The 27,506-nt window shown below is 42.7% G+C and overlaps 1 protein-coding gene across 14 annotated transcripts in view; it reads right to left on the bottom strand.

Moving 5' to 3' along the window:
* Positions 1-27,506, bottom strand: part of RALGAPA2 (Ral GTPase activating protein catalytic subunit alpha 2) — a 323,319-nt gene that overhangs the window by 22,399 nt on the left and 273,414 nt on the right. For all 14 annotated transcript variants that reach the window (XM_070588734.1, XM_070588729.1, XM_070588728.1 and 11 more), the window contains one exon: positions 723-844. In XM_070588734.1, coding sequence (XP_070444835.1) covers positions 723-844 — 122 coding nt within the window. The remainder of the gene's footprint in view (positions 1-722; positions 845-27,506) is intronic.

The following is a 27,506-nucleotide window of genomic DNA, read 5'->3' as shown; positions in this document are numbered from 1 at the left end:
AAAAAACCCCACAGCCATCATATAATCAGTTTAAGTGGCAGTACAAATTTTTTTTTTCAAACTGGAAATATAAAAAGAGTAAAAACTAAAAACAAGGACATTCACGGAAATTTTTGAAATTTCCATTGGCATAATAAATGAAAATGATTGTAAGCTAGTTTCTAAACAGGTTCCACACCAGGTGCTGCTCTGGTCAGCGGCTTGTCCATGTGACAGCGACCACTCCAGAGAGAGAACGTGCACGCTGCACTGCTGTAATGATGGCCCAGGGAACACTGTCCTTCCATTTCTCCTGCATTAATCCCTGACCCGCGCATCTCGGCAGCATAATCCCCATTTAGCATTAGTAGCAACGGCTTCGACTGTGAGGAACTCTTTTTTGATAAGTAAGCACTGATTCGGGCATCGCTTTTAAACAACATATTCCCAGCTCAGCAAGAAACCCACACTTCTGAATGAACCGGAGCACATTACTGAGAAAAAGTTCATTAACCTTGCTAGATTTGGAGGTTAACAGGATAGCCGAAGAAAAGAACTGAGTGAACAGCTCAGATACAAAACAAATTAAAATGAATGTCATCATTCCTTTTGATATTCATTAGCTGATTCAGAGGGAGAATGCTCTTCTTAAATTTGCAAGCATTTATCTGTGAAAAACAGGTGTGCATCTGCTGCTCGAGTGCGTCTTAGGCGCGTGAGGGAAGAATAATATAGACACTCACCCGTTCCACCGAGGGAGGAGCTGGGAGAGGGAGAAAAGACTTGGGCTGCGAAATCCTCAAATGTCATTACTTCACGGTGGTTCTGAATTACTGCTTCAAGATACAGAGCTCGCTCTTCATAGCTGCAGTGATCAGTTAAGGAAAGACGGGCATGTGCAGAATGACACCCATAACAATGACATAGTTCACTTTGTTTAAATAGTTAGGCAACTTTTACATTTGTGTGGGGAAAAAAGTACCTTGCAAGTCTGTTAACATCCTGCCAAAGAATGAAATATTAGTCAATAATTAATGACACAATTCTGATTTTGAGACTTAAACTTCTCTTAGACTTTAACTGCATCCAACACTAGTATCACTAAGAAATATCTACGCCAATAGTCACAGAAGTGCATCCAGATCATTAAGGTTGATCCAACACACAGAACAGAGATGCTGATTGTGACATTTCTTTTCAGTGACAACTGTGGGACGACTTTGGATCTTCCCTTCCTAGTTCAGAGGATAAATGTTCTTCTCAGTCTCCTGATAAAATGAATTGATAACTTCAAGCAAGAATTGGTGATAGGATGGTGCACATACTTTAAAAAAAATAAGACAAAGCACATCCCTGGGAAGAGGGAAGGCCAGGAAGGTATGCTCTGAAGGGGGACCAGAGCCTCAAGACAAGATAGGCTATGAGCGTTAGAAAATAAGAACCAATATGTGGGAGAATCTAGCAGAGAGTGTACAATGCAATAAAAAAAGACTATTGCCTTTTAATTAAAACTGCAGTCTGGAACACACGCATTCAAATGTGTAATCAAAAACCAGTCACCAATAAAACTTACAAGCGTAACACACTGAAGCAACTTTCCAGCTGTCTTAATAGGACCCCTGCGTGTGGCAGCCTTTCATATGGCAGAAAGCAAATCTTCCCCTTTTGTGTGTGGCTTCTGTTTCCTCAGAAGGTGAATCATGCACTTCCAATAACAGGATAACGTCAGAACAATTCAACAGCGGATGGAAGCACCGCACTTACAACTTCATGAATTAACACTTGGGGAAGTCGGCACTCCATCTCATTTTCCCCTTCCTCATTATCAACGCAAAAGTTAAAAATCATGCTAATTCCCCCAGGAATATAGGGAATGTGGATCACCATCGCTTTATTCTTTGCAGCTCCAGAAGAGTAAAAGTAATTCTAGCATTTCTCACTGTATTTTAAAACTATCTTTTCAAAATGGCCTACTTAAAAATTTAAGTTGGTGAAAATTATGTCCTTCCAATTAGCTTTCAATAAGCATGTGTTTTAAAACAGGAAAATGTTTTGCTCTCTTCTTTTGCCAACGTACGCACATGGATTTCTCCAGGCAGGCTCTTCTTCCTCCTTTAACTACATTCAGAGAGAGGCATTCTGCCAGGAGGAGACCAGGGGCGTTCTAGGGCTGTCTGTCTAATTCAGCAGCCATGGGACACATGTGGCTATCTAAATTTAAATTAATTAAAATTAAAAAATAGAAATTCAGTTCTTCTGTCCCACTAGCTATATTTCAAGCACCCAACAGCCACATGTGGCTAGGGGTTACCGTCCTGGACTACACAGATACAGAACATGCCCATCGTGTGGAAAGAGCTATTGGACAGCACTATTTCAGAATTTCTCTTTAGGCTTGCTCTGTGGAACTTTAAAAAAGGAAAATGAGTTGGAAGATATCAAAAGTGGCCCCTCTGATGATTTATAATCTTTTATAGAGATGGTCACAACAGCCTAAGGCCTGGACAGCGTGAGCCTGAGCTGGCTTCTCAACTGCAGGCTGAACTCCTGGTGACTCGCCTTAACGAACAGACTGCCAAACTTCCTCAGCGAGAGGCATCCGCTCAGGCCCAATTCTAGAGGGACCCACTAATGCCATTCACGTCTCATTATGAACACGCTTATTCTGCACAGCACTTGGCTGTCGCCACAGCTCAGCCCTCCGTGCATGGCCCCAGCAAGCCGCTGGTCCGGGGAACAGCAGGACGTTAGGCCTGAGTGGCCGTCTGGCGAACAGGCACTCTGACACTAAGCTGGCACGTGCTGGCCCAGCAGGGGCCGAGCGAGGCGTGACAAATTACTCAAAGAGCTGAGCTAAACTTATGGCTGACAACCACCTGAGCCTTTGGACAGCCGTGGCCCGCTGTCAACGCTCAAGTCATGGCTCCCCCTTTCAGGCCACAGTCTGCTTGTGGGCCTGGGTGAGAGCAGGCGCGTCCCTCTAAAGACCTGTCATGCTCTGCCTAGAATCGTCCTGCTGTTTCCTGAAAGGCCCCACTGCGTCTAACACATCCACAAACAGTGCTCGGGACAATGGTGAACAAAACAGAAATGCGAATGCATTTTGCTAAATATGCCATGGAAGCCGTGTATCTGGAAGAGTGGCTGCTATGTTAATCACATCACCATCAAACCCACACAGGGATGCGTGTATAATACCATGCAAACTGACCCCTGACAGCAGTCTGTCATCCTCATCGTGGATGACACTATCTGGTTGTCATAAGCTTGTCCTTGTCAAGGCTGAGAGATGTGGGCTCCTAAGACCAAGTTCAGCACTAGAGTTATAGGGGGTAACATTAAGTTTTGAGATTCTCTGATTCAATGAATATTTATGATCTGACTCTAAATTAAGGCACTATGGGAGACAATGTAAAAAGGTGCTTCCAGGGGCTGGCCTCGTGGCCGAGTGGTTAAGTTCGTGCACTCCGCTGCAGGCGGCCCAGTGTTTCGTTGGTTCGAATCCTGGTCGTGGACATGGCACTGCTCATCAAACCATGCTGAGGCAGCATCCCACATGCCACAACTAGAAGGACCCACAACAAAGAATATACAACTATGTACTGAGGGGCTTTGGGGAGAAAAAGCAAAAATAAAATCTTTAAAAAAAAAAAAAAAAAAAGGTGCTTCCAGAACTGAGTATTAGGGGAGGAAGTGTTTACTTTATAGAAGGCTCCTGATCTCACCATTCAAGCCCCCAACTGTCACACGAAGCACACACTGCCCCACGCTCAGGCTGGCCCTAAGCTGTGGCACTAAACTGGGTGTTGTCATTCAGACAAACATCCATTAGGGACTGGGGAGAGGCCAGGAGATCATCAAATGCATTATCACTCGTGGCCCAAGCCAGGGCGTATAAACGCCAGGACAAAGAGAAAACAAACATCTCCCCAATTCTGGCAGTGTTTAGAAACAGCCAAGGAGCTCATGGGTGCCAAAAACCATTTCCTTTAGTAGCTTTAAAAAACGTAGCTCTGGGATCTTAACTGAATTTATTAGTAGAACTACTGGCAAGGGCAATTCCAAGCAGTCTCATCTGACATTTTCTTACCTAACATCCTCAGGGCATCAATGCTGGTTGCCTTCTATAAAAAAGGCATTTATAATTTCGACATCAAAACACTTAGAAGGTTCTTTTCCTCACACATGAGACACGTTAAGATATGAACTGAATGCTGGAATGATGCCAGGCAGTGGATGGTCAGTGGCCTTTGACTGAACACAGGTAGCTAAAGAGGCACCTGGTCACAAGTCCAATACTCATTTCAATACTAGCCATTGCCTTTTTGTTCTCTCAGAAAGTCCACTAACAAATGTGAACCCTAGTTCTTTTCTGAATTACTCTCTCATTAAAACCCACACACAGTAAAGTACTTTTTTAAAGAGCAATTTTCCCCTTGATTGTTCAACTCAGAGAACATTCACACTATTAACTAGAAACCCATCTTAGTTTCTGGATATTTCTGAGTTTCTTTAGTGACCCACTCTGTCTACATTTTCACACAAGGATTTATCAATTATCAACATGGCTCTACTGGAATAAAGAGGCCCTATGTCTTCGTTGGTTACATTTTATCAGAAACCTCCGAGAGAACTTTCCAAGACCATCAACACACACTCTGCTGTGCTGCAAGAGCCTGAGAATCCAAACCCGACCCCGCAGCTTTATTCTGATTATTATTTGTCTTAATTTTCAGAAATGGTAGCAGCAGCATGACAGTCAGGAAGGAGCTTGCTTTTTGAAGGAAGACGGCCTAGGTTTGAAGTCCAGCTCTCTCCCCCACCAGCTGGGGGACTTGGGGCAAGCTATCCCAACCCCTCAGCCTTGGGTGTCCTATGTGTGAACTGGGCCACTCACATCTGCTTTCATGGCTGCTGGGAGGATTAAATGGAATCATGTGATGAAGCATCGACCCAGGTTCCAGGACACAAGAGAAGCACGATAAAAGTGGTTTGCCTGCTCCCCCTACTCCCTTAACGTGGGCTTATGGGTTCCTCTTCCAGAAAGAACATAGTGGATAAGCTCAGGGGAATCCTGGGCTTTACGACAAGCAAGCCTCCTTTATACTAGACCCTCAGGAGCTGGGGGAAGTCCCATGGTCTCCACGTTACTGATCAGGAAACGGAAGCTCAGAGCTCCAGTGATTTTCTGGAGTCACAGTTACTCAGTGGTGAAATTGGGACTAGCATCCAGGTCTTCTAACCTTTACTGCTTTCAGCTAATATCTTGAATTCTAGAATACATGAGATTAAGTTCAAGATCTTGTGCAAGGTTGGGAGCTAAACTCCAAATGAGAATAAAGCAACTGACTTAAATATGTGTGGGTAGAAAAATCAACCTGCAATTTAAACTTGAGTACATAGGTTTTAGCTGCATCTATACCCACAGACCATGCTGACTTCATAAATTCATAAAAATACCAATGACTTCATTTTAATTTCTTTTTACTTATTCAGGTTATATGTTTTTTGACTGTCATTTAGTACTGTCAACCTTCTATCTTGCAGTAACTTCTATCTTGGAATAACTCCATTTTTTTTTTTAATCAAAGAAAAAAGGGATCTGTTTGAAAGTCTACATTGGCAGATTGTATTTTTTTCAACCCTTGAGACGCTTCTTGCCTGGACCTTCTCTAAATTTGCCAAGAGTGGACACCATACTCAAACCAACAAAGCAGCCTTAGAGGAGGCTGCCCCCTGATGTGAGCACGTGTGTGTCCTGTAGCAGTTTACACACCCCTTATTGCCGACACAAGCCAGCCCAGAGCTAGCCATTCTCGTGACTCCACAGACTACTTCCGACAGCAGTGACCTGCAAAGGAGGGAAGCTATGCTTCAGCACTACTAGGGGAACTTCGGCCAACCCATGCCCCTCTCGTAAGCTGCAGCGCTCCCAAGTTTTGCTGACATTGGTTGTTCTATCCCTTGAGTATATCAGGGTGGAGAAGAGAGAACCTCTGGCTATAGTTACCATGTACGACCATCTCATCTTAAACATCCTTCTATCAGCTTCCCGTGGCTGCTGTAAATGACCACAAACTGGGTGGCTTAAAACGACAGAAACTTATCCTCTCACAGTTCTGAGAGGCCAATAACTTCAAGGTCAAAGTGTCAGCAGGGCCTTGCTCCTTCCAGAGGCTCTAGGGAAGAATCGCTTCTTGCTTCTTCCAGTTCCATTTGGCTGTTTGCATTCTGAGCTTGTGGCTGCATCACTCCTACCCCTGTCTCCTTGGTTACACTGCCTCTTCCTCTTCTCTGTGTGTCTCTTATTAGGACACTTCCATTGGATTTAGGGCCCACCTGAATGATCCAGGATGACTCCTCATCTCAAGATCCTTAACTTTACATTTACAGAGACTCTTATTCAAATAAGTTAACAGGCTCAGGTTCTGGGACTAGGATGTGGATACGTATTTTTGGGGGCCACCATTTAGCCCACTACACTCCTTAAGGACACTGTATGAGTCAGGGTCATCCTCACATCACTCACACCATCCAGCTTCTATGTGCTTTACACAATATTTATTGAATGGATAAATGATTGCCTAGGATTTGTGCCCATTGCTCTGGGCTAAGACACAACTAGACATATTCTAGGCAAAGGCAGGTCATAAGGCGAGGTTAGAGAGTTTTCAAATTGAAGTAAAATTCTGCATAGATAAAAAACTAAGTGATACAAAACTTCTAGAGGAAAGTGTGTGGCAGATTCTTTACTATTCTGGGATGTAGAATGATTTATTAAATAGGAAACAAAAAACATGAACCATAAAGAAAACTGGTACATCTGGGCACATTAAAATTAAGAACGATGGTTCACCATAATACCTTAAAGATGGTGAAGCTGCAAGGCACAAAGTGGGAGAAGGCATCAACAACACATAACTGACAAAGGGTTGGTGTCTAGAATATATAAAGAACCCCTAAAAATCAATTGAAAAAACCCCAAACAATCCACTAGAAAAACGGGCAAAAGACATAAGCATTTCCAGAACATAAACTATGAATGGACATTAAGATGCTCAACATCATTAATAATCAGGGATTATTAGAGCCACAATGAGATACCATTTTATATACATCAGATTTGCAAAACAAAAAAATCTAATAATGTCAAACATCAGAGAAGACTGGGGCCCAGCAACTCTCCGAGCCTGCTAGCGGGAGGTAACTGCCCCAACCTCTTGGGAAGGCAATTTGATATTATCCAGGAAAGGGCAGATGTGCATACTCCGTGGGCCAGCAATTCCACACGTAAGAATGTTTATAATATTCTATAGACAACAGCAAAAAGAAAAAAAAGAGAGAGAAGTCATTTTTAACGTCTACTGACAAATATAGTTACACAGTGGAATACTACACAGCAGTGAAAATAAACTACCGGTATGTGTATAGTATGGATGAAACTTAAAACAATGTTCAATGAAAAAAAACAAGTCACTGAAGAACATGTACACTGAAACTCTATTTACATAAATTTTAAAAACAGGCAAAGTGAAAACACATTGCTTAGGGATACACACATATGCAGTGAAACTATAATCAGCATTATCTCCGGGGTGAGGGAGGAGGTGGCACATGGGAGGGTCTCAAATACATTTTTTGTGACATACGGAGGAGCAGTACAGGAACACCTTTTATTATTCTTTAGAATTTATGTTCATATTGTATGTTTTCTAGTTTGTATAAAATATTTCATACATCTTTAAAAGTAAGCAATCTGGTGAGAATGGAATATAGCACTAATCAAATGGATCTTTTCTCACCCTTTGGAAGAACAGAAGGAGCTTCTTCAAGCCAAAGGTGGATATAAAAGGTATAAGTTTGGTTGTTAGAGAGAATGATGACAGAAATGTCCATTTGATTCAGCCACAGAGAAAGCAGAAAAGGGGCTGTGCTATTTTTAGGGCCTTAGTTCCAGAAATACACCAAAATATTAGAGCTCAAAATTTTCAGAAAGTCATGGAGCACTTTGACAGATGGGGATTTTAAGTCAAACATGGACACAAATGCCATTCATGGGGGGTACTGCTCCAGAAAAAAATAGGTTTTCTACAAGAATACTTTTGCTAGAATTACCATGCACTAAGAATGACAAAATGGACTGAACTAGAGAATGGTCAAAATGCTACATATATACATGGGCCTATGTGTATGATTTCTATACACTATCCTACTCTGCTCAGAAAACTTGATCTTAAGTGACTCTGCCATTTTCCAAAAGCAAGTGCAGCTTCACTCAAGTGTTCATCCATTCAGGACCATTGCTGAGTGCCTATCTGTGCTTGGTGATGGGCATGCACCTGGGAAACAAGACAGATGCTGCCCCACCCTCGTCAAGCCTGCATTCTAGGAGGGACAAGTCCAAAGAATAAAGCGAACTGTCCTTACCTTAGTGTCAGGTAGGAAAGAGGGGACAAGAAGAGCAGGGAAGTCTCTGAAGGGGTGGCAGGGAAGGGGCTAATCAAGAGAGGGTGAGGATAGGGAGTGGTAAGAGCATTTCAGGCACAGAGACATCTAAGCTGGAAGGAACTTGGGCTGTTTCAGGAGGTGAAAGAAGACAGGGTGGCAAGAGAGGGCAGGAGGTGCAGGAGCTAGTGCTGGTTCATGGGAGGCCTGGGGGTCTGAGGCAAGGGAGCAATAGGATCTCACTTAGGTTTGCAGATTGCCCTTAGAAGGTCTGCCACCACTAAGCAGAGTCCAGAGTGCCCTCGAGCTTTGAAGACGTCAGTGCTGACTTGCATCTCTATGTTCAATAAATGGACTTGTCCAAACATCTCAATATTTTCTACTTATTCTTACCTATTTTCAGAAGCAAACGACACATATATTTTGGGCAAGTGGAAAAGGTAAGAAGGCTACCTGCAGATGTCAAATGACCAGAACCTCTGAGAGTGGTCAACAGAGAGAGAGGCTGGCTGAGTGACACACCTGACTTGGAGGGAAGAGGAAATGGAGCAGATGCCGGGGTGGAAGCAGCCCCCTCTAGGTGAGGCAGAGAACAAAGCATTACAGATGAGAGGCTGGGTGCATTCCTCACACAAGGACACACACTGGGCTCACGGAAATCTGGTGAAAATGAGAATACATAAGACAGCCATGGACTGAGGAATGCTCCCTGAATCACATGCTTGAAGTACATCCACAGATATATTTTAAACCCAGTAAAAAGATGAGTCAACAGTGGCAGAGAATCTGAGCTCAGAGAAGGAAGGGCTAAGACCATTTTGCAAAAATAGGAAATTAATGAGCTGATTTCTTCTGTTAGTCCCACTACCAGTAGTTTTTGGAATACAGGATGCAGAGGATGATAATAATACATTTTCACTTCTTGGGCAATGTTTTGAACAGCGATCAAAGGATAAAGCTTTAAAATGCTTACTGGTCTTAGATATGACACCAAGAGCACAAGTAACCAAAGAAAACATAGGAAAATGAGACTTCATCAAAATAAAAATTTTTTGCATTTCAAAAGACTCTATCAAGAAAGTGAAGAGATAACCCATAGAATGAGGGAAAATATTTGAAAATCATTTATCTGATAAGAGTCTCATATCCAGAATATATAAAGAACTCTCATAACTCAATAATAAAAAGACAACCCAATTGAAAAATGAGCAAATGATCTGAATAGACATTTCTCCAAACAAGATATATACATGACCAACAAGCACATGAAAAGATGCTCAATATCATTAGTGATTAGGGAAATGAAATCAAAACCACAATGAGATACTACTTCAGACCTACTAGGATGGTTATAATCAAAAGGACAAGGATGAACAAGTATTGGTGAGAATGTGGAGAAATTGGAATTGTCATACTCTGCCGGTGGGAATGTAAAATGGTGCAGCCACTACGGAAAATAGTTTGACAGTTCCTTAAAAAGTTAAACATATGATCCAGAGAATCTATTCCTAGGTATACACCAAAGAGAACTGAAAATGTATGTTCACACAAAAACTTGTACACAAAAGTTTATAGCAGCATTATTCATAATAGGCAAAAAGTGAAAACAACCCAAATGTCCATAAACTGCTGGATAAACAAAATGTGGCATAGGCATACAATGGAATATTATTCAGCCTTAAAAAGGAATGAGATACTGAACATGTTACAACATGGATGAACCTTGAAAACACTATGCTAAATGAAAGAAGTCAGATACAAAAGACCACGTATTGTGATTCCATTAATATAAATGTCCAGAATAATAAAATTCATGGAGACAGGAAAGAAATTAGTGATTATCAGGGGCTGGAGGAAGATGGGGAATGAGGACTGACTACTAATGGTATGGGGTTTCTCTTCTGGGTGATGAAAATGTTCTGGAATTGGATGTTGGCAATGGTTGCATAACCTGGTAAATATATTAAAAACCATTACATTAGACAATTTAAAAGGTTGAATTTTATGGTATGTGAATTATATCTCAATGAAAAACTGTCCCCTCAAATGCCTATTGGTATGCAGTACACACGACGTATTGTGGGGATGGTCTTCTCATAAAAAGGTCCTCACTGACCACACTCTGGAACAGATGGAAAGGCGGTCTGGCAGAGGATAAAGCCCTCTGAGCACTATTGCTGGATCATTTATTCATAGAAGACAGCTGAAGAGGAGCATACCATGTGCCAGGGACTATGCTAGGAGCTGAAGGGAGCAAGATGAAAAAGAGATAGTGTTGTCCCTCGCAGCTTTCACAACTTACATGGAAAGACAGACACAAAGCTATCACATGCAAACTGGTAAGTACCCTATGAACCAAATGGACCCAGAGGGTGGCATGTTTCCCTGTGGGTGGGGAGTGGTCTAGGTCAGGGTGCTAAGGGCCTATCACACAGGAGAAGCAACAAGAGTCCCTGGGAATCACTGAAGGTTTTTAAACAGATGAACAGTAAGATCTGACCTGTACTTGAGAGATAATGGTGGGGGAGGGCCTGTGTAGGAGAGCCTAGAAATGAGAGACAGTGGAGGAAGAGAAACTAGTCAGAGAGAGAGTGAGGTGACATGGGCCTCAAGACAGCAGTGATGGAGGGAAGGAAGGGGAAGCGTCTGATTGTAGGGTTGCTCTGCAGGCAGACCCAGCTGGGCATGGGGGTGCTCACTCTTGGTGAGAGAGAGGGAGAAGTCAGGACAAAACTGTGGGGACCAGGGCTTAGGTGACTAGGCAAACGGTGCAGATGCTGATGTAGAGGGACTTGAGGAGGGAAGGCAGGGCTGAGTTGAGTCTGGAGGACCTAAAGGGGTATCCAGGAAGAAATTTTGGGAGGTGATGACTGTGTCTCAGCAGAGGCCTGGGCTGGAGATCAAGAGCTGTGAGTCATGGGTTTGGAGATGATCTTGGAGGAAAAACAGGGAGAATGCAACACTGGGAACTCCTTCCTGCCCACTTCACAGGGGCACAGAAGTAAACGCACAGGACAGGGACATGGAGGCGGCATCCGGGGAGAGCCATCACAGAACCCTGGGAGAAGGGTTTCTGGAAGGAGGAGACTCTGCCAGATGCCCTTCCATTTCCTTAACATCTTTCCTGGTACCTGCCAACCGGAGGGATACGCCATAGGTGGGCTGGGTTGGCATTTAACAATCCTACATAAGTGGACGGAATTCCATAATAATCAAGACAGGAAGAGATGCCAGTTACAGCCTGAAGCCACACATGATTTTTACAAAGATTTTGTTTGTCTTTCGGTATACTGCAAATTTAAATTCTAGGACTGTTTAAGACCCCAGATAAATGAATCATTCAAAGTAAATGTCACAACCTGGTAATGGATAAAGAGGGTGACTTTACTGAACAATGTAACCAAATAAAATGGATGTTTTGGAAAAGGAAATTAAACACATGGAGGTATGAGATATTAGATTAGGTTCCAAACCCTAATGATACACTCCTAGAGAGGAAAACAGTCCACTACTGCTAAGAAAGAAGAAAATACCATATAACCAAGTTTAAGAGGAATTCTGAGGAAATGATAAGAGCAAATGGAAATGGGAAAAAACAGATTTTCTTCAAGCTATTAAATTACAGACTTTTGGAGAAGGTCTGCTCTCATATTCCCACGTCCTTCCGGTATAAAGAACAGAAGGTCTCCCTCTCAGAATCGGAGATGCTCCAAGGGTGCAATGGATTTGATCTCTATTTTTATTAGAAACGTTCAAATCAGCTCCTCCTAGGGGGACTGATTTGTGAAGGAGTACACCCATGATTACAGCATTGTCCATTCCCGTCTTCTCCTAGTGCACCTCACCTTCTATAAATCAGCAAGTGAGAAAGGGCTCCACTGCCACTCCAAGTCTCACATCAGCAAAAACATAAGTGACAAGAAAATCAGCCATTTGGCCTATTTCACATCCAGAGGATGCACTGTCAAATGAGTGAGCAAAGATTCCAAGGCTGCTTCGCTGATGAAAATGAACCAAGAGAGGACAAATCAATACAAACAATGGAAAGCCCGACAGCTCTGCCCTGCTTATGCCCATAACGTGATTTCTGGGGGAAGGGAGTCACTGTCACTCGAACTGTTTCTCTCACAGATTTTCATTCATCCTAAAGATACGGTAGGTTAAAAGAGCTAAAAAATGTGCTCTCAACCTTAGCTATAGGAATGGATATTGCTGACATTTCATTGTCATTTAATATCCATGAAGTTACAACTAACTGTAGAATAATAAGAAATACAGAACTGGCTCTAAAGGTCTTGAATCCTCTTTGTGGCAAGGTATAAAAAGGGTAGACAATTAAACAGCAGTACACATGGATTTTAAACTCTAACTTTATCATCACTGACTGTAAGAGAAAAGATATTACTACACACATTACAGATATTGTTTAGAGCAATGTGATTTGAACCGAACCATCCAATATTTCCTCTTCAGCCACTCTCATTTTGGAGGTGAAAGCCCATTCCATTGACCTACGGGTCAGTTTATATCCAGGTTGATTCTAAAAATAAAATAGATTCATGATGATTATGATAGATAACAACAGAACAAAATTGACAAGGACAAAAACATCTTCTGTGGCAGATCTTCTGGTTATCACACTCTTGAAATATTCTCAACTGTTGCCCATCAACAACCCACTGGACCCAGACAAAGACGGACTGGGCTCAGAGATGGCAGAATTAAGTTTTTGTGGTCCAGGGTATTTGCATCAAGCTCTGTATAGATTTTCTTTATTTTTCGCTTCTGAAAACAATTCTGGGGAAATATTCCTTATGATGTTTATAAGTTTAAGCTATATTTTTCTTCTGCACATTTAAAAACAACAAACATCAATTTATTTAAAAACAAAATAATATTTCTATAAAATAATAATGGCTTAATGGTGTCTGAGTTTTCCAGGAAGATACTTGTATTTACACCAAATTATCAGATGACAAGAAGAAACTCCGAGAAAAGTTAGGGGTTTACCAAATGCAAGTGACCTAGAAACCGAGGAAAGCAGCTTGTGTGAAGGGGTCGAAGTGGCCTATTCAGACTCTGGTCTAGTGGGTGAAATAGGGCATCAGAGCACACCTGGGGTGACAACTGCCACTGCTGACCCACACTTGAAACTCAATACCCCCACAGACTTCTCAGAGCAAAAAAATATGGCCACAGTTATAGAAACCTAACTGGAAATTTGGGGGAATTCTAATAATACAAAGCTCCTCCATGCTCAGAAGTAGCAAGACTATGTTTGCCACTTAATATTAAAGCACTGATTTCTGGTGATTAAAAACAGTGTGTGATGCAAACGGCTCACTGGGGCGGAAGCCACACTAAGTGGACACACGGGTTGAGATGTCATGCTGAGCGGCCCAAGGTGGGGACGAGCACAGATCAACACTCTGAAGAGCTGTTCCTCTGTAGGCATGGCCAGGCCTGTCAACAGGTACGGGCCCTGTGCAAACCCCAGATGGTCAGATGACCATGGAGAACACTGGTTTCATTAAAGTTGTGACTATGAAAGTGGTTTTAGGTAGCTGGAGGGCAAAAAGCACCTCTTTTACTCCTTCTACACTTGTTTTAGCATTTGAGTGTTAGGTAAAAAAAAAAATAATGATTAGGAAGTATATAAAAGTTATTTAAACAATGTAGTGGAACATTTTTATGTTTTGCTTTCAATTTCACAAAAAGTCCCAGGGGCTGCTGGAATGACTTTGATTTCATAGGAGACTTCACTGTGTGGTCCTACAACCTCTGCTAATCTTAGTTCTAGGCTGTGCAAAGACAAATACACACACATATAGTTCTGTGTCTGGATGAAGGATTAGCTGCTTGAGTGGACTAGGAGATGTTCTTGCAGTGCCTTCCAATGAAAGGAGTAGAGAGACAACCTGTTTCCTAATGAAGTGCCAGCTGAAGTGCACTGAGCCAAGGACCACGCAAGGGGATCAGGCGTTCCTGTGCCACTCCTGCTTCCTAGGGAGGAAGGGAAACTCCCTGCAATGAAACCAGAGGAGGCCTTAGGGAACAGTCTAGGGTGAGGTTCAGGCACAGCCACTGCATATTCTCAGAGACAATGGGCAACATGCGCGGTACAGCACGCCCTTTTATGAATGTGCTCCAAAGGGAAAAGTTGTCCTGGCAGCCTTTCGGGTGAGGTGTCTCTTTGTGGCATATGAATCAAACTGCATCACGAGTGCAAGCTTGCCCCAGGCAAGAGGCACCTCCGCTGATGAGGCGTCAATCACAGGTTATATTTACATAGTGATACCAACTAAAATGATCGAGTGCTTTCCGGGGCCCAAGCACTGTGCTAGGTGTTTTATAGGCTGTATGTCATTTAATCCTCACAACCACACTGTATGGTTTGTATTATTATCACCTTTTCATTAGAGGAGGAAACTGAAGAGCAGAGAGCAGAGGTGTTTTGCTCCAGGCCTCTAGGATGGTCAATGCCAGGGCCTGGACTCAAAGCCCAGCAGTCTGACTTTAGAGCCCTGCTCTCAGCCCAGCCCTGCCCCTTGACATCGGAATTCTCCCCTGAAGAGGAAAGACCGGGGGAGCCACAACTAACAGAAAACCCAGCTCCATCCACTCACTGGTGTTTTTATGGAAACCTGAAGGAAGAAATGGAAGTTCTTCTCCCACTCCCTCCAAGTCAGACTGTATTACCTAACAACTTCAGGAGAAAGAAAACTTACTGTGTTTCAAATAGACTTCTTGGGGCTGTCCCGTGGCCAAGTGGTTAAGTTCGCGGGCTCCGCTTCGGTGGCCCAGGGTTTCACCAGTTCGAATCCTGGGTACAGACATGGCACTGCTCATCAGGCCATGCCGAGGTGGCGTCCCACATGCCACAACCAGGACTCAATTAAAAATACACAACAATGTACTGGGGGGCTTTGGGGAGAAAAAGGAAAAATAAAACCTTTAAAAAAAAAAAGACTTCTCCTCCTGCCAATTAAGTCAGTCTCAATGCTTGGATCTCAGGTAAGCACTTCTGGCCATCACGTGTCTGTGAGAGAAATTCCTGAAGGTTAGAGCAGGGATGAGGTGACTCACTCAATCCCACTGGCGTTCGCAGGGTGGGCCTTCTGCAGCATGGGCACACCACGTCCTTCCATCCTTGCACTTATCAATGCAGACATCTCTTTCCCTCTGTCACTGTTCCTTAAGTAAAATGCCCCCCTCCAGGCTCACCCACATGCTGTCCCCATCCCCCCACGGCCTGGCACCTGGTATTTGATGGTGAACAGCATGGGGTAGCCATGTGCATCCTTTGTGTCCTCTTGCTTTTGGTGTTGTTACCATTTACCTGCTGCAGTATCCTCCACGGCTTTCAACCTGATACTGGACAGTGTCATGCCAATGACCCCACAGGCGTCATTTACAGGAAACCAATTTTCACCACGAGCTATGGCTACAGCTGGCTCAGGGTGAATTGTGGGAGGAAGAAGATTTGTTTTGTCTTCTTTAGTGCTTGGAGAACACACGTCATCAGGTGCAGGGTGGATATTCAGTCCCATTTGAGTCTGATATTTGTACAACAGATTTAGCATCTATACTACATTTCAGTAGGTACCTTTAGGTATCTAGAAATATATATATATATATATTTTTTCTTTTGAGGAAGACTAGCCCTGAGCTAACATCTGCTGCCAATCCTCCTGTTTTTGCTGAGGAAGACTGGCCCTGAACTAACATCTGTGCCCATCTTCCTCTACATTATATATGGGACACCTACCACAGCATGGCTCGACAAGCGGTACGTAGGTCCACACCTGGGATCCAAACCATCAAACCCCAGGCTGCCAAAGCGGAACGTGCAAACTTAACTGCTGCGCCACCGGCCCAGCCCTCTAGAAATTTTCCATTTTAAAAATTAAGAGTAATGCAGAAGGAAATCAAGAAACAAGGCTGATCCGGTGGGAACACAGACCAGAATTAGAAATTCTCTCAAGATACCACACACTTCACAGTGACAATGTACAGATAAAAAAGTGATGAGTGTTTACATTGCGATTTTATATGTCTTTATATTCTGGGATTATTCTACTTTACATTTTAAATGAAAACTACCTGCTTTTATATTTTATATGCAAAATTCCATGTCAGAGATCCCATTCATTCTGACTAAAATATATTTGTCACATTACAAACAGACACAACCCTGAATGCTGTTAAAGATAAAATTCCCAAATCACACAATTCTCTGGGACTTTCCACATTTGAGCCTCATAGAGTCACTCAATATCATCTTCATGACTAAAAATATAACTGCGGTATTACTTAAAATTATAATCAAATCATTCTCTTGCAAATTAAGACACTTACTCTTGGAAAAATAGCCAAATTGAATTAGGTGTGTCTTTTCTTGACAGATCAAAAGCAGCTCCATTAAATCAGCAGTTTTATATTAATGACATGAGACATGGCCCAGATGAGGAAAATGACCTTGGAAGCCATTTTGTATTTTATTTAAAGGCAGTTGGAGATGTTTCTCACAAATCAAATATGAAGCAGAATTGTATCACAGGTCTCCAGCCCAGAAGGCTAGATTTGATCCCCAAGAGGTAGCCCATCCACACCAGAGACCCTAGGTTCTTCCTTCAATTCATTATTTCCTCCTATTATTGTGCCTGCTACTCACCCATCCATCCATCCATCCATCCATCCACCCTTCCAATCATCCATCCATCCATTTATCTATTCATCAACACACCCTTCCTTTGTGTCCTCCTCCATCCATCCATCCATCCATCCATCCATCCAACCATCTATCCATCCATTCATCCTTCCTTCCTTTCATCCACTCATCCATCCATCCTTCCTTCCATCCACCCATCCACCTATTGATCCTTCCTTCCTCCATCCATCCAACCTTCCTTCCTTCCATCCAACTGATATCTCCTGAGTGCCTCCTATGTATCCATTATTCTTCCTTCAGATATAAGAAAAGTACTTCCTTCTTCTTAACTCTGTTCTAAGTCTTGGTTTCTACAATTCTTAACCATCACGCTGAGTGTTACAGTGTTTTGGCGGGATTCTAAAACACATCATGGTGAGGTGACAGTATAATTAGCCTGAGTTCTATTAGGGCAATATCTCACTTAGAATAAAAGACAACCTTTATGAAATAAGTAAGAACAACCTACCCAGTGTTCGCATAATGCTCTGCCCTTTCATAGCCATGAACCCATTGGATCCTCCTGCAAACCTCAAACCACAGATGATAAAGCAGAACAGGGAGCAGAAATGATCCTTCTGAGAGCACCCAGCTAGTAATGAGCAGGGCGTGAACTCAAGCCCATGCCAATTTGTTCCAAATGCTGGCCCCTTCTACTCTCTTATACTGTCTCAGTTTAATTTGAATATTATTTTATTTAGGAGTTTGTAATGTTCATGCTAAGTTAATTCATAAATCCTGTTGTTTGGTGCTGAGAGGAAGGATGAGAATAGACAAATTAGATCCTTTTCTCTCGCTCCAGAACCAAGAGGAGTGTAAAATAAATTGGCAATTTTTATAGTTAATATGGCATAAATGGTGACTTCCTAGCTGAATTATTATATGTATGATTGACATAAGAAGCCAGAATTTAGAGTAATAAACTATATTAACTCAATGCTTTCATTTATGCAACAGAGATTGGGAAATCTAAATGAGCCCATTTAAGCAAAATTGATCTTACTGTGCTTATTTCTGGTCACTTTTGAAGATAACCAGTATAGAATTCTAAAGTTTTACTAATTAACTATTGAGAATGGACATTTTTGATGAGAGATTGATTTAGCATCATCAGATATGGATTTTGAAGTTATAACATGCTTCAGCACTGGAGAACAACAGAGCTTCGCAATGTAAGATCCATTTGGCTTTTGTTCCACCATCAAAACAGAGAGGCAATAAGAATAGATTGTTAATCTCCAACTGCTATCTTCAAGGGTAATAAAGCATCTGGCAAATCCCTATTTTTAATTATGGGCCACTTACTGTCATTAAAAAACACCAAAGAGGGTAAAATCATCTGTGCAATGACTGAGCAAAAGAGGGACTAGAAACACAGGCCTCACATTCCACATGTCGTTGTGGATGGCACGGTCTAAGTCAAGCCTGAGTTCAGATGCAGGCTCCTCTGGGTCTGGTCCACGTGGCCGTAGGCAACTAGCTTGCCTAGCAGAACCCTGGCTGCTCATCTGGGAAGCGGATTCAGAGCTCATCTGAGGGACCGCGGTGCAGTGAGGAGGGATGATGCCATATGTGTGCTGAGCACGGGGCCAGCAGAGTGCCTGTTCGTGGCTGGGGCAGTGGCTATTGGATCTTGTAGCATGTCACTGTCAGAATTCAGCATGAGAGCAAGCCTTTTTTTCCCCTTGATGATCCTACCATTATAGAATAAAATACCTGGGTCATTTTCTACAGAGATGGTCCGAGAATGTGATTGTCTTGTTGACTCTGTCCATGAGCGACTACCAGGGCTCTTTTGGTGATTATAATTAGCTGTGTGGTGTCACAAGCCAGGTGATCATCATGGGACAAAAAGTGGGGGAAAGGTGAAAAGTTACCAATCTGTGGTTCCCCTGAGCTTTGTGACAATACTAATCTTATTAAAAGTGAGCAATGTCACCTAATGAGCTTTTATTTTTGAGCTTTTTGGAGGACAAAATTAAAGGTACCTACCTTGACTCTTTATCACTTAGTAATGCCATCCAATTCCCTTGATTAAGAAAGAATTTAAAATAAAGGCCACAGCATTTCCTTAGAAAACTGTTATGTAAAGTTAATGATTTAAGGGACACCAAGTTTTTGTTGTTGTTAGTGCTGTTGAATTGATTCCAACTCCTAGGACCCTGCGTACAGCAGGGTGGAACCCTCCCCTGTCTTTTTGTGCCATCCTCTCACCTTCTGGTGCTATATCAGACAACGCTCTGCTGCCATTCACAGGGTTTTCACGGTCAATTTTTTCAGAAGTGGGTGACCAGGTCCTTCTTCCCAGTCTGTGTTAGGCTGGAAACTCCACTGAAACCTGTCCACCATGGGTGACCGTGCTGGTATTTGAAATCCCATTTACATACCTTTCAGCATCACAGCTGCATGCAGCCACCACAGTAAGACAAGCGACAGACAAGTGGTGTAGTTCCCTGACCAGGATATGAACCCGGGCCACGGTGGTGAGAGCGCCAAATCTTAACGACTAGACCACCAGGCTGGCTAAAGGACACTAAATAGCAGACTAATTCAACATTGGGAAAATAGATTCCACCACTTTACATGTACACGAGAAAGCAAAGAATTATTTACTTACTTAGAACGATTTATTTTGAAAGAACAAATTCTGATCTCTCTCCAAATAGCCTTCTCTCTGGGTTTTTTGTTTTTTAACTTTTTAATCAAATGCAAGCTCACTAAATTATATCTGAGGGACAAGACTAGGAAATAGGGGTCACCTCCTTACTGTAAAGGCTGTGGTACAAGAAGCTGAGAACTCTCTCAGCTCCCGCTGAGGCAAGAGGAGGGCAGAGCAGTGTCTCTTCTGGGACAGGAGAAAAGAGACGTGGCATGACACCACTTTTAGCAAAGAGAAGGGCTGATGGCAGAATTGTTGACAGGCTGCCCTGGAGTCCCAGTGTGGTGAAATGCGGGGCTTTTTCTCTTCATGTGGGAAGGAATGAGGGGACTCGATGCGGCGACAGGTCTCCAGACCTCCCCACAGGCAGGAGTGGCATTGCAGCCCCTCTCCAGGGGCTGCTCTGGATTGAACTCACATGGACAAGAATCAAGATTAAGTCTGTGGGCAGAATTAGTAAAAGTGTTTGGAGATTTCTTGCTCCAAATTCTGTTGAAATGAATAATCCCAGAAATACTACAGCTGCTGAAGTCTGAAAATGGGGTGAATTATGTATTCAGTTGAATCATACAAAACTACAGATTTTTACACTAAAAGAATCACAATTTCATGTGGGTACCTAATTCAGAGAGTCACTGATCAGTCTGGAAGGCCCCTGAGGCCCAGACATTTCCCCTGAGCTGGCCTGGGCCACAACCCTACTTGTGGATACTTCTCCTTCTCTCTCAGGCCACAGGTCACGTGCTCATCAGGGAAGTAGGTGGCCTCCAGTGTGCAGTGCTCTCAGAACCCTTCAAACAAACCCCACAAAGGAACCATGGAGCTCCTGAAATCCTTAGTGCCTCCAGGTCCCACCAAATCAATTCAAGACCTCTACAGATGAGTTTGCATGAGTTTTCTCAACAGATCTCAGTCTATTTGTCAATACCATCCCTACTAAGCCAAACAATTTAATAAGATAGATCTTTCTTTGCTCAAAGGTGTTATTTATCTATTCCTCCTTCCAATGCAGTTCCTAACAGGAAGGAAGAATGAAGTGATGGCTGAGAGAGAAGGTGTACTTAAGTGCTGTGGCAATAAATGAGTAACAAGGCAGAGTGTCCCCACCAGGCAGCCAGCACCTGGCCCAGGCCAGTGCACAGAGGTCTAGAAACAGAGGTATGGTAGCTGAGAGCAGCTGCCTACTTCCCCCAGGGAGGCAAACAGTGGGATGGCTCTCAAAGGTTACAATGGGTGGACACCGTTGACTCTGCTGCCATAAAACTAGAGGCAGGAGGGTCATTTAAATAGAAGGACTAAAGACCTGGCCTTGCCAGGGTGTCGAGTTCTAGGGAAGCAGATGCGCCCTGCTGAGCCTGAGGCTCCTGTGAGGGAAAGAGCAGAGTTATTGTCTTGATAGCCATGCCGGAACCTAGTCCCTGTCACAATCCTGTGGCCTCTCAGTCTGAGCGAGGAGCTTGGCAGGGCCCTGCCGCATGTCAGAGAGACCAAGCTCCAGGATAACTGAGGGGATGCTCAGAGTTCTGAGTGCTACCTGCAGAACCTTGGCAAGTTCCCCACCCTTCCTGAGACCCATGGCCTCCTCTATAAAATAGGCATATTACAGAATGCATCTGTTAATATATGCGTAGTATACAATATGGATAATGTAATGTTAGCTAAATAAATGTTGGTTATTACTATTAATTTAAATAAATGTTTACCTTTTGTAAATGGGGAAATTAAGTCAGACGTGTGACCACAAACTACCCTGAATGTCCTGAAAACCTGGGTGACTTAGGACACTCGTGCCTCCACTTCCTCTCACATGCCATATCCCACTTGGTAGAAAATCCAAATCTATCCAGAACCCAACCACATGTCACCACTGCACACCACCCCTGGGCCAAGCCATCATGATCTCTTCCCTGGATTATGGCTACAGCCCCTTACCTGGTCTGCCAGCCTCTATGTACCAAGCAGAGTCTTCATGGTATGGTGTCCCTCTAATGGCCTCCATCTCACAGTAAAAGCAAAGTCCTTAGAGCAGCCAGCGAGGCCCTTCCCAACCATGCCCCCACCATAATCATCTCAGACTGACCTCAGTCCCCCTCTGGCATTCCAGGTACACTCTGGAGCCCTCTTTGTGTCCTCTGCCTGGAATGTTCTCCCAAGATCCCTCCCTCACCTCCTTCAGCTCTTTGCTCAGATGATGCCTTCTTGGGAGGCAACCAGTCCCTTTGCTCTTCTCTATACTCACCGTACTCTAACATGCACTGCATCTTAATGATTCACCTTGTCTGCTGTCTGTCTCCCTGACTAGAATGGAAGCTCTGTGAGGCAGACACTGTGGTCTGTCTCGGTCAGACTCTGCCCTAGAACCCGTAACAATGGGCCTCCTTACCTACAGGCATCAGTATAATTCCTTGCATGGCTGGCTGGCTGGAGGAATGCTTCAGTGAGTGACTGGCTTTTTATCCCAGTTAAGAGCATCCAATTGAGGCCAGAGTGAGGGGAATCCTGACTGTGGTTCTTGTGAATTCTCCAAAGAGTGGTTCTTAATCCGGGTCTACGGACCCCAGAGGTCTCTTTTGGGTGATGATCAGAATTCAAGGGGTCCGTGAACTTGGATGACACAAACTACATCTTTTTTCACTATCTTCTAACTGAAATTAAGCCTTTCTTTCCATTATGAATATGAACAATGAACCATAGTGGCAATCCCTGTGGCTGTATCGCCAGCAGAAATCACAGATATTTTCACATCACATTATGTTGTTGCTGATGTCTCAAAATATCAGTTTTGCTCATCACTGCTTCAAAATTACAGAAGTTGTAACACCCACCACTACAGCTTAGTATTTAACGTATGAATAAAGATATTCATATATTACTACATCTGTGCTTGATTTAAAAAGTATTTTACCGTAAATGATTTACTTTGTAATCCTATGTGTTTTATTTTCTCATTTATAAACATACTGAGAAGGGCAGGAGGTCCACAGCACAAAGACGGTTCAGAGACCCCGGCAGTGGGACCGCCTTTAATGGTCCTGTCGAGTTCTAGCGTAAGCTCAAGGTCAAGCCTCAGAGGCAGTGATAAGGGTGACAGCCTCCAGGGACCACTAACAGTGTGGTTTGTGCTGCACACACGCTAACCATTGAATCCATCCAACCTCTCTATCACTGGCACTGCCTTCAGCCCATCTTATAGATGGGAAACAGCCACGGAGTGGTGGGCAATGCTGATGCCCAACTAGGAGCAGGATTCAAATCTAGGTTTCTAGCTCAAATGCCAAGACAGCATCAAGGAGGGGATGCCAATAAGACTCTCCAGTTTGAGCAAACCAAAATAGAATTCCAAGCTAGAAGACTAAAGGTTAAAAATATATATATAAATATATAATTTATAATTTCTATAAATTATATATATAAATATAAATTAAATATATATATAAATTATATACATAATTTAATATAAATATATAATATATGTACTTTTATATATATTTCTTTTTTCCAACAACTAAATTTATATATATTTACTTTGTCCTTGCAGAGTACTTATGCAAAATGGAGTCTGAAAAATAAATCCTTTAGGAAAAAAAGGCATGACATGGAGTCATTCTCCACGGGAAAAAACCCACTGTGTGAGAAAGAGGAAGGAAACTCCATTTATGAAGCCCCTGTCTGTGGCAGACCTTGCTGCAGTAACAGCTTTTCACGTACCATTGTGTTTACCATTCCTTTTCACAGATGTGGAAACTGAGGCTAAGAGACATGACCCAGCTTGGCTCAAGTCAGTCTCCCAATTTATAACTAAGTGGCCCAACTGCTATTTGATAATATACTGAGAAACACTGCCGACCTAACACTTGTCCTTCTAAGCAATCCTGGTAACTCTATTCACAGTTAGGTACCACTGGACAGACTAAATACCCAAGTGGAAACATTTTTCTCATTTCTATTTTCTAATGATAGATACTGACTGGGGGGGGGGGGGGTGGCGGGGAGGATGGGATTAACCAACAGAAAAGCTACAGGCAACAGTTAAGCTCCCTCTGAATCAAAAGCCACATGCACAGCTTCAGAGCAATACAAAAAACAGGTAATTTAATTTCATAAAAGGATCTTTCTACAGTTTGTTTTTTCCATCCCAGCCTATTGAAATGTACACACCACAAGTACAAAGTACAAGGTACTGTTCAGCTGTAATTTTACTTCTGCACATATTTAATGTGCTGCTGGGGACGAAACATTTCATGGTTCCTGTGCTTAGCAAAGGAAATAAATCAATGTGTTAAGAGAGAGTGATTTTTTCCTTGCTGTTTGGGGGCAGTGCTCTTTACTTTTCTATTAACATGAACTTAATGAACCATTTCACACTCAAAACCCCTTAGAAAGGTCATAATGCCTATTTCTTAATTAAATTTTTTAAAAGTTAAATAATGTTGATTTTCTTTTATATCTCCACAAGAATCAGTGCTTTAAAAAAAATTACCGAGAATGAACAACAGCATAGAGTGAGGACTATTTCAGTTAGTTAACATAGATGCTTGTAGGGCTTTACAAAGGAAGATAAAGAGGAATGACCTGGCCCAGGATTTTATTAAGTATAATCAAAGAGCCAGAGAATTTGGGTTGCCATGGAATTCAGGCCCAAATAAAGTTTATCGTTTGGTGACGACTCGGCGTTATGTTTCCAAGCAGGCAGCACATTAAGCCCACGTGCTCTAAGAAACAGTGGTCACTCAGTATTTACGTTTTCTTAAATTTCTTTTACGTTTTTATGCTTAAACTTCACAGCCTGTACTAAAAGGGCCGAGGCTTCCTATGATGCGGAAATAGGTACTTGAGGCTCACTGCTGCTTCATTCTCAGGCCAGCCTGATTTTTTTTTTGTCCTAATTGCAGCAGACAGCATCAGAGCTTTGTCAGCATTACCTGCTCTGAATAGAAGCACTTTCAGCCCCCTTGTCAAAGACCAGGGAAGAAAGCAGGCTCTCCGGTTGGCAGCAGTCTTGGATCCTCGCCCCCGGCCATACTGTGCAATCACGCTGTTTATTCCACTGTAACAATCAGACAGCCCGAGCAGAGCACCTGGTCCTCCCGGCCCGGGCCTTCCTTGGCAGCTGACGGGCAACCTCACTGCCAGGTGGTTGCGCTTCAATTACATTAGCTAGCCATTCTAGGGTTAACGAGGACCCACTTTCTTCAGAATGCCCTGGGAAAATCAGTTATTCATAAAGGACAGTATGCCTTTTGTTGATCACTGAATGATGTTGCTGAAAATCCATTAAATTAAATTCTCTTTATTGGACTGAATAATGCAATAGCGATAGCCTCAGCTAGAAGTTTGCACATTTATTTACTAAATTTCTGAATAATTTATACATAGATCCTGGCTCTTTTCTCATTTAGTGGCCAAATGCTTCTTCGGAATGGCATAGCGTAGCTTTGACTTCATTTTAACATGGGTTAACTTGCAAATAAAAAACAAACAAAAGCAGAATTTAACTGAGCAGCCAGAAAACAATGTCTCATTTTAACTCAGAATTCATGTTCCAATTTTCTTTTTGCAGGAGGACTTTCAAATATGTTGGCATGAGTTTACATAAGATTTTTTTTTTGGGTCTTTCATATGATCACTATTTTCATAATGGGAAATGACAGAGGAGGAAACAAGAGTAGGAAGTGTGAATGGCTGCTAATCTCTAAGTCAGGGAACTGTTGCTTAGGGGGAAGGTGGTCCTGAGGAGGTGAGTTTGGGTGGACCTGTGGACACACAGTAGTGGAATTAGATGGACAGCTGAGACGTGTCCCCCCACCCCACCAGAGAGTTGCTCTCTGCAGGCCTCAATGGGGCAAAGGAAGGTCACGGCAGGACAGCAGCAGAAAGGAGCCTCCCTTCCCTCCTCCTCCTTTGCTTTTCTCCCCCAAGTACTGAGAGGGGGTCACCGCAGGAGCCTCCATTTCTCCTCCCAGCAGAGGCTTTAGGCTTCCTATGGTTAGACAGCCAGGCCAGCAGCCTCAGACACATGGCTGCACAGTTTGAATGTGCTGGGAAAGCTTGAAGTGGAAGAAATGTAAGGAAAACAAAGGTACAGAGAGATCAGATAGCCATTTAAATAATGTTGGCATAGGGATTTAGCCTTCGCTGTTTGGGACATAATTTTAAAAGAGAATTTCTTTTTTAAATTCAGAGGTAGCATTAACAAAAATATCAACAAAGAGTTAGATTATCCTGAAACACATATTGTCAAAAGGACATAAGCCAAGCAAAGAAAAAATTTCTACTGGACTTCACTTTCATTTAAGGAAAAAAGCCCTGCTTTTTTTTCAGAGATGAAGAAGACCGTCTGAATAAATGTAGGGAGAAAGGTGAAAATTTTAGTTGATATGCAAATTCAAAGTACTATGTGAGAATATTTTTAGCAATTAGTGACACTGCAGTCGGGAAGCTGGAAGACATGAGCACAGTGGCTAAGGGTGTGAATTCCTTTCCACTTACTGACAGAGAGTTGGGCAAGTCACTCAACTTCTCTTTGTGCCTTAGCTGCCTCTTTTGTAGAACAGGGCAAGGACCTCACTTCCCAGTTAGGATTAAATGCACACAAAACAGCACGTTGTACACATTCCAGGAGCTCACATAAGGATGACTAGCCAGCAGACATTTTGTGAGAATGTTCTCAACTTTCAGTTCGCTAAGGCATCTCCACTCTAGCCTCCATCATCTTTGCCTGATTCAAGTTGGGAGCACACACTCAGGCACGCTCGGCCCTAGAATGTAACCACTTCATTGATTTCCTTTGCAGTAAAAACTCAAAAGCAAAAGCAAATTAGAACCCAGTGCCAGAACAAAGCAAGCACCAAAGAATAACTCTCTGTTATAGGGCTGATGAAATATCAAGAGCAGATTACAATCGGACATTCAGAAACAAATGTTTTAGTTTTGCTTCCTGATCATTTTCCATAAATGCTTTGGCTTCGCCTTGGCATTTATCTTTCCGAGGCAGACTGGTGTCTGGTCACAATGTACGGTTCTAGTAACATTATCTCTGAATTGTAAGATCCACCTTGAACAAGGCTCCAACACAAAAGTATTAGAATATGCCAATGACAAGCGGATGCTCTTCTGTGGCTCAGAAACAATGGCTGACACTTCTGTATGAATAGACAGAAAGCACATCAAAGGCGGCCTTTTATCGAGAAAAATTGTGTGATGCCCACTTTAATCTCTCTGAAAATCTATGCACAAACTGAACCCAATTTCATTTTTCACATAAATGCTAAGGCTTGCTACAAGGACGTTTTTTTCTCTACAGTTAAAAGACAAGGAGACAAAGACATGCTAGCATAGCCTTTGAACTTTTTAAAGCTATACCAATGGGCCGGGATACTTAACCACTGATACAGGGCATAGATCTGACAATAGCTGCATTTAAAGCATTCTGACTAAAACCAGCCATTATTACAGATTAAAGAAAGATATTAATATCTACATTTTCCTTAAAGCTGTACAGTTTTTATACTTTTAACCCTTTGATCAATTAACAAAAGTCTAAAAAGGTAAGATGGTAATATCACAAGGGTTTATACGATTACAGTGGCACAGGGATGTGATTTGAAGGGGATCATATTCATTTCTTGGATGAAGGATGCAGAATAAGCACCTTTTTGGGTAGAGATGGGGGAGATGGTTCTCCAACGAACAGATGCCTTGGGCCTGAGATAT

The sequence above is a fragment of the Equus przewalskii genome, chromosome 21, assembly GCF_037783145.1.
Source record: "Equus przewalskii isolate Varuska chromosome 21, EquPr2, whole genome shotgun sequence".
Lineage (NCBI taxonomy): Eukaryota > Metazoa > Chordata > Mammalia > Perissodactyla > Equidae > Equus > Equus przewalskii.
The sequence above is the reverse complement of the archived record's forward strand: the minus strand, read 5'-3'. Positions and strand labels throughout refer to the sequence as shown.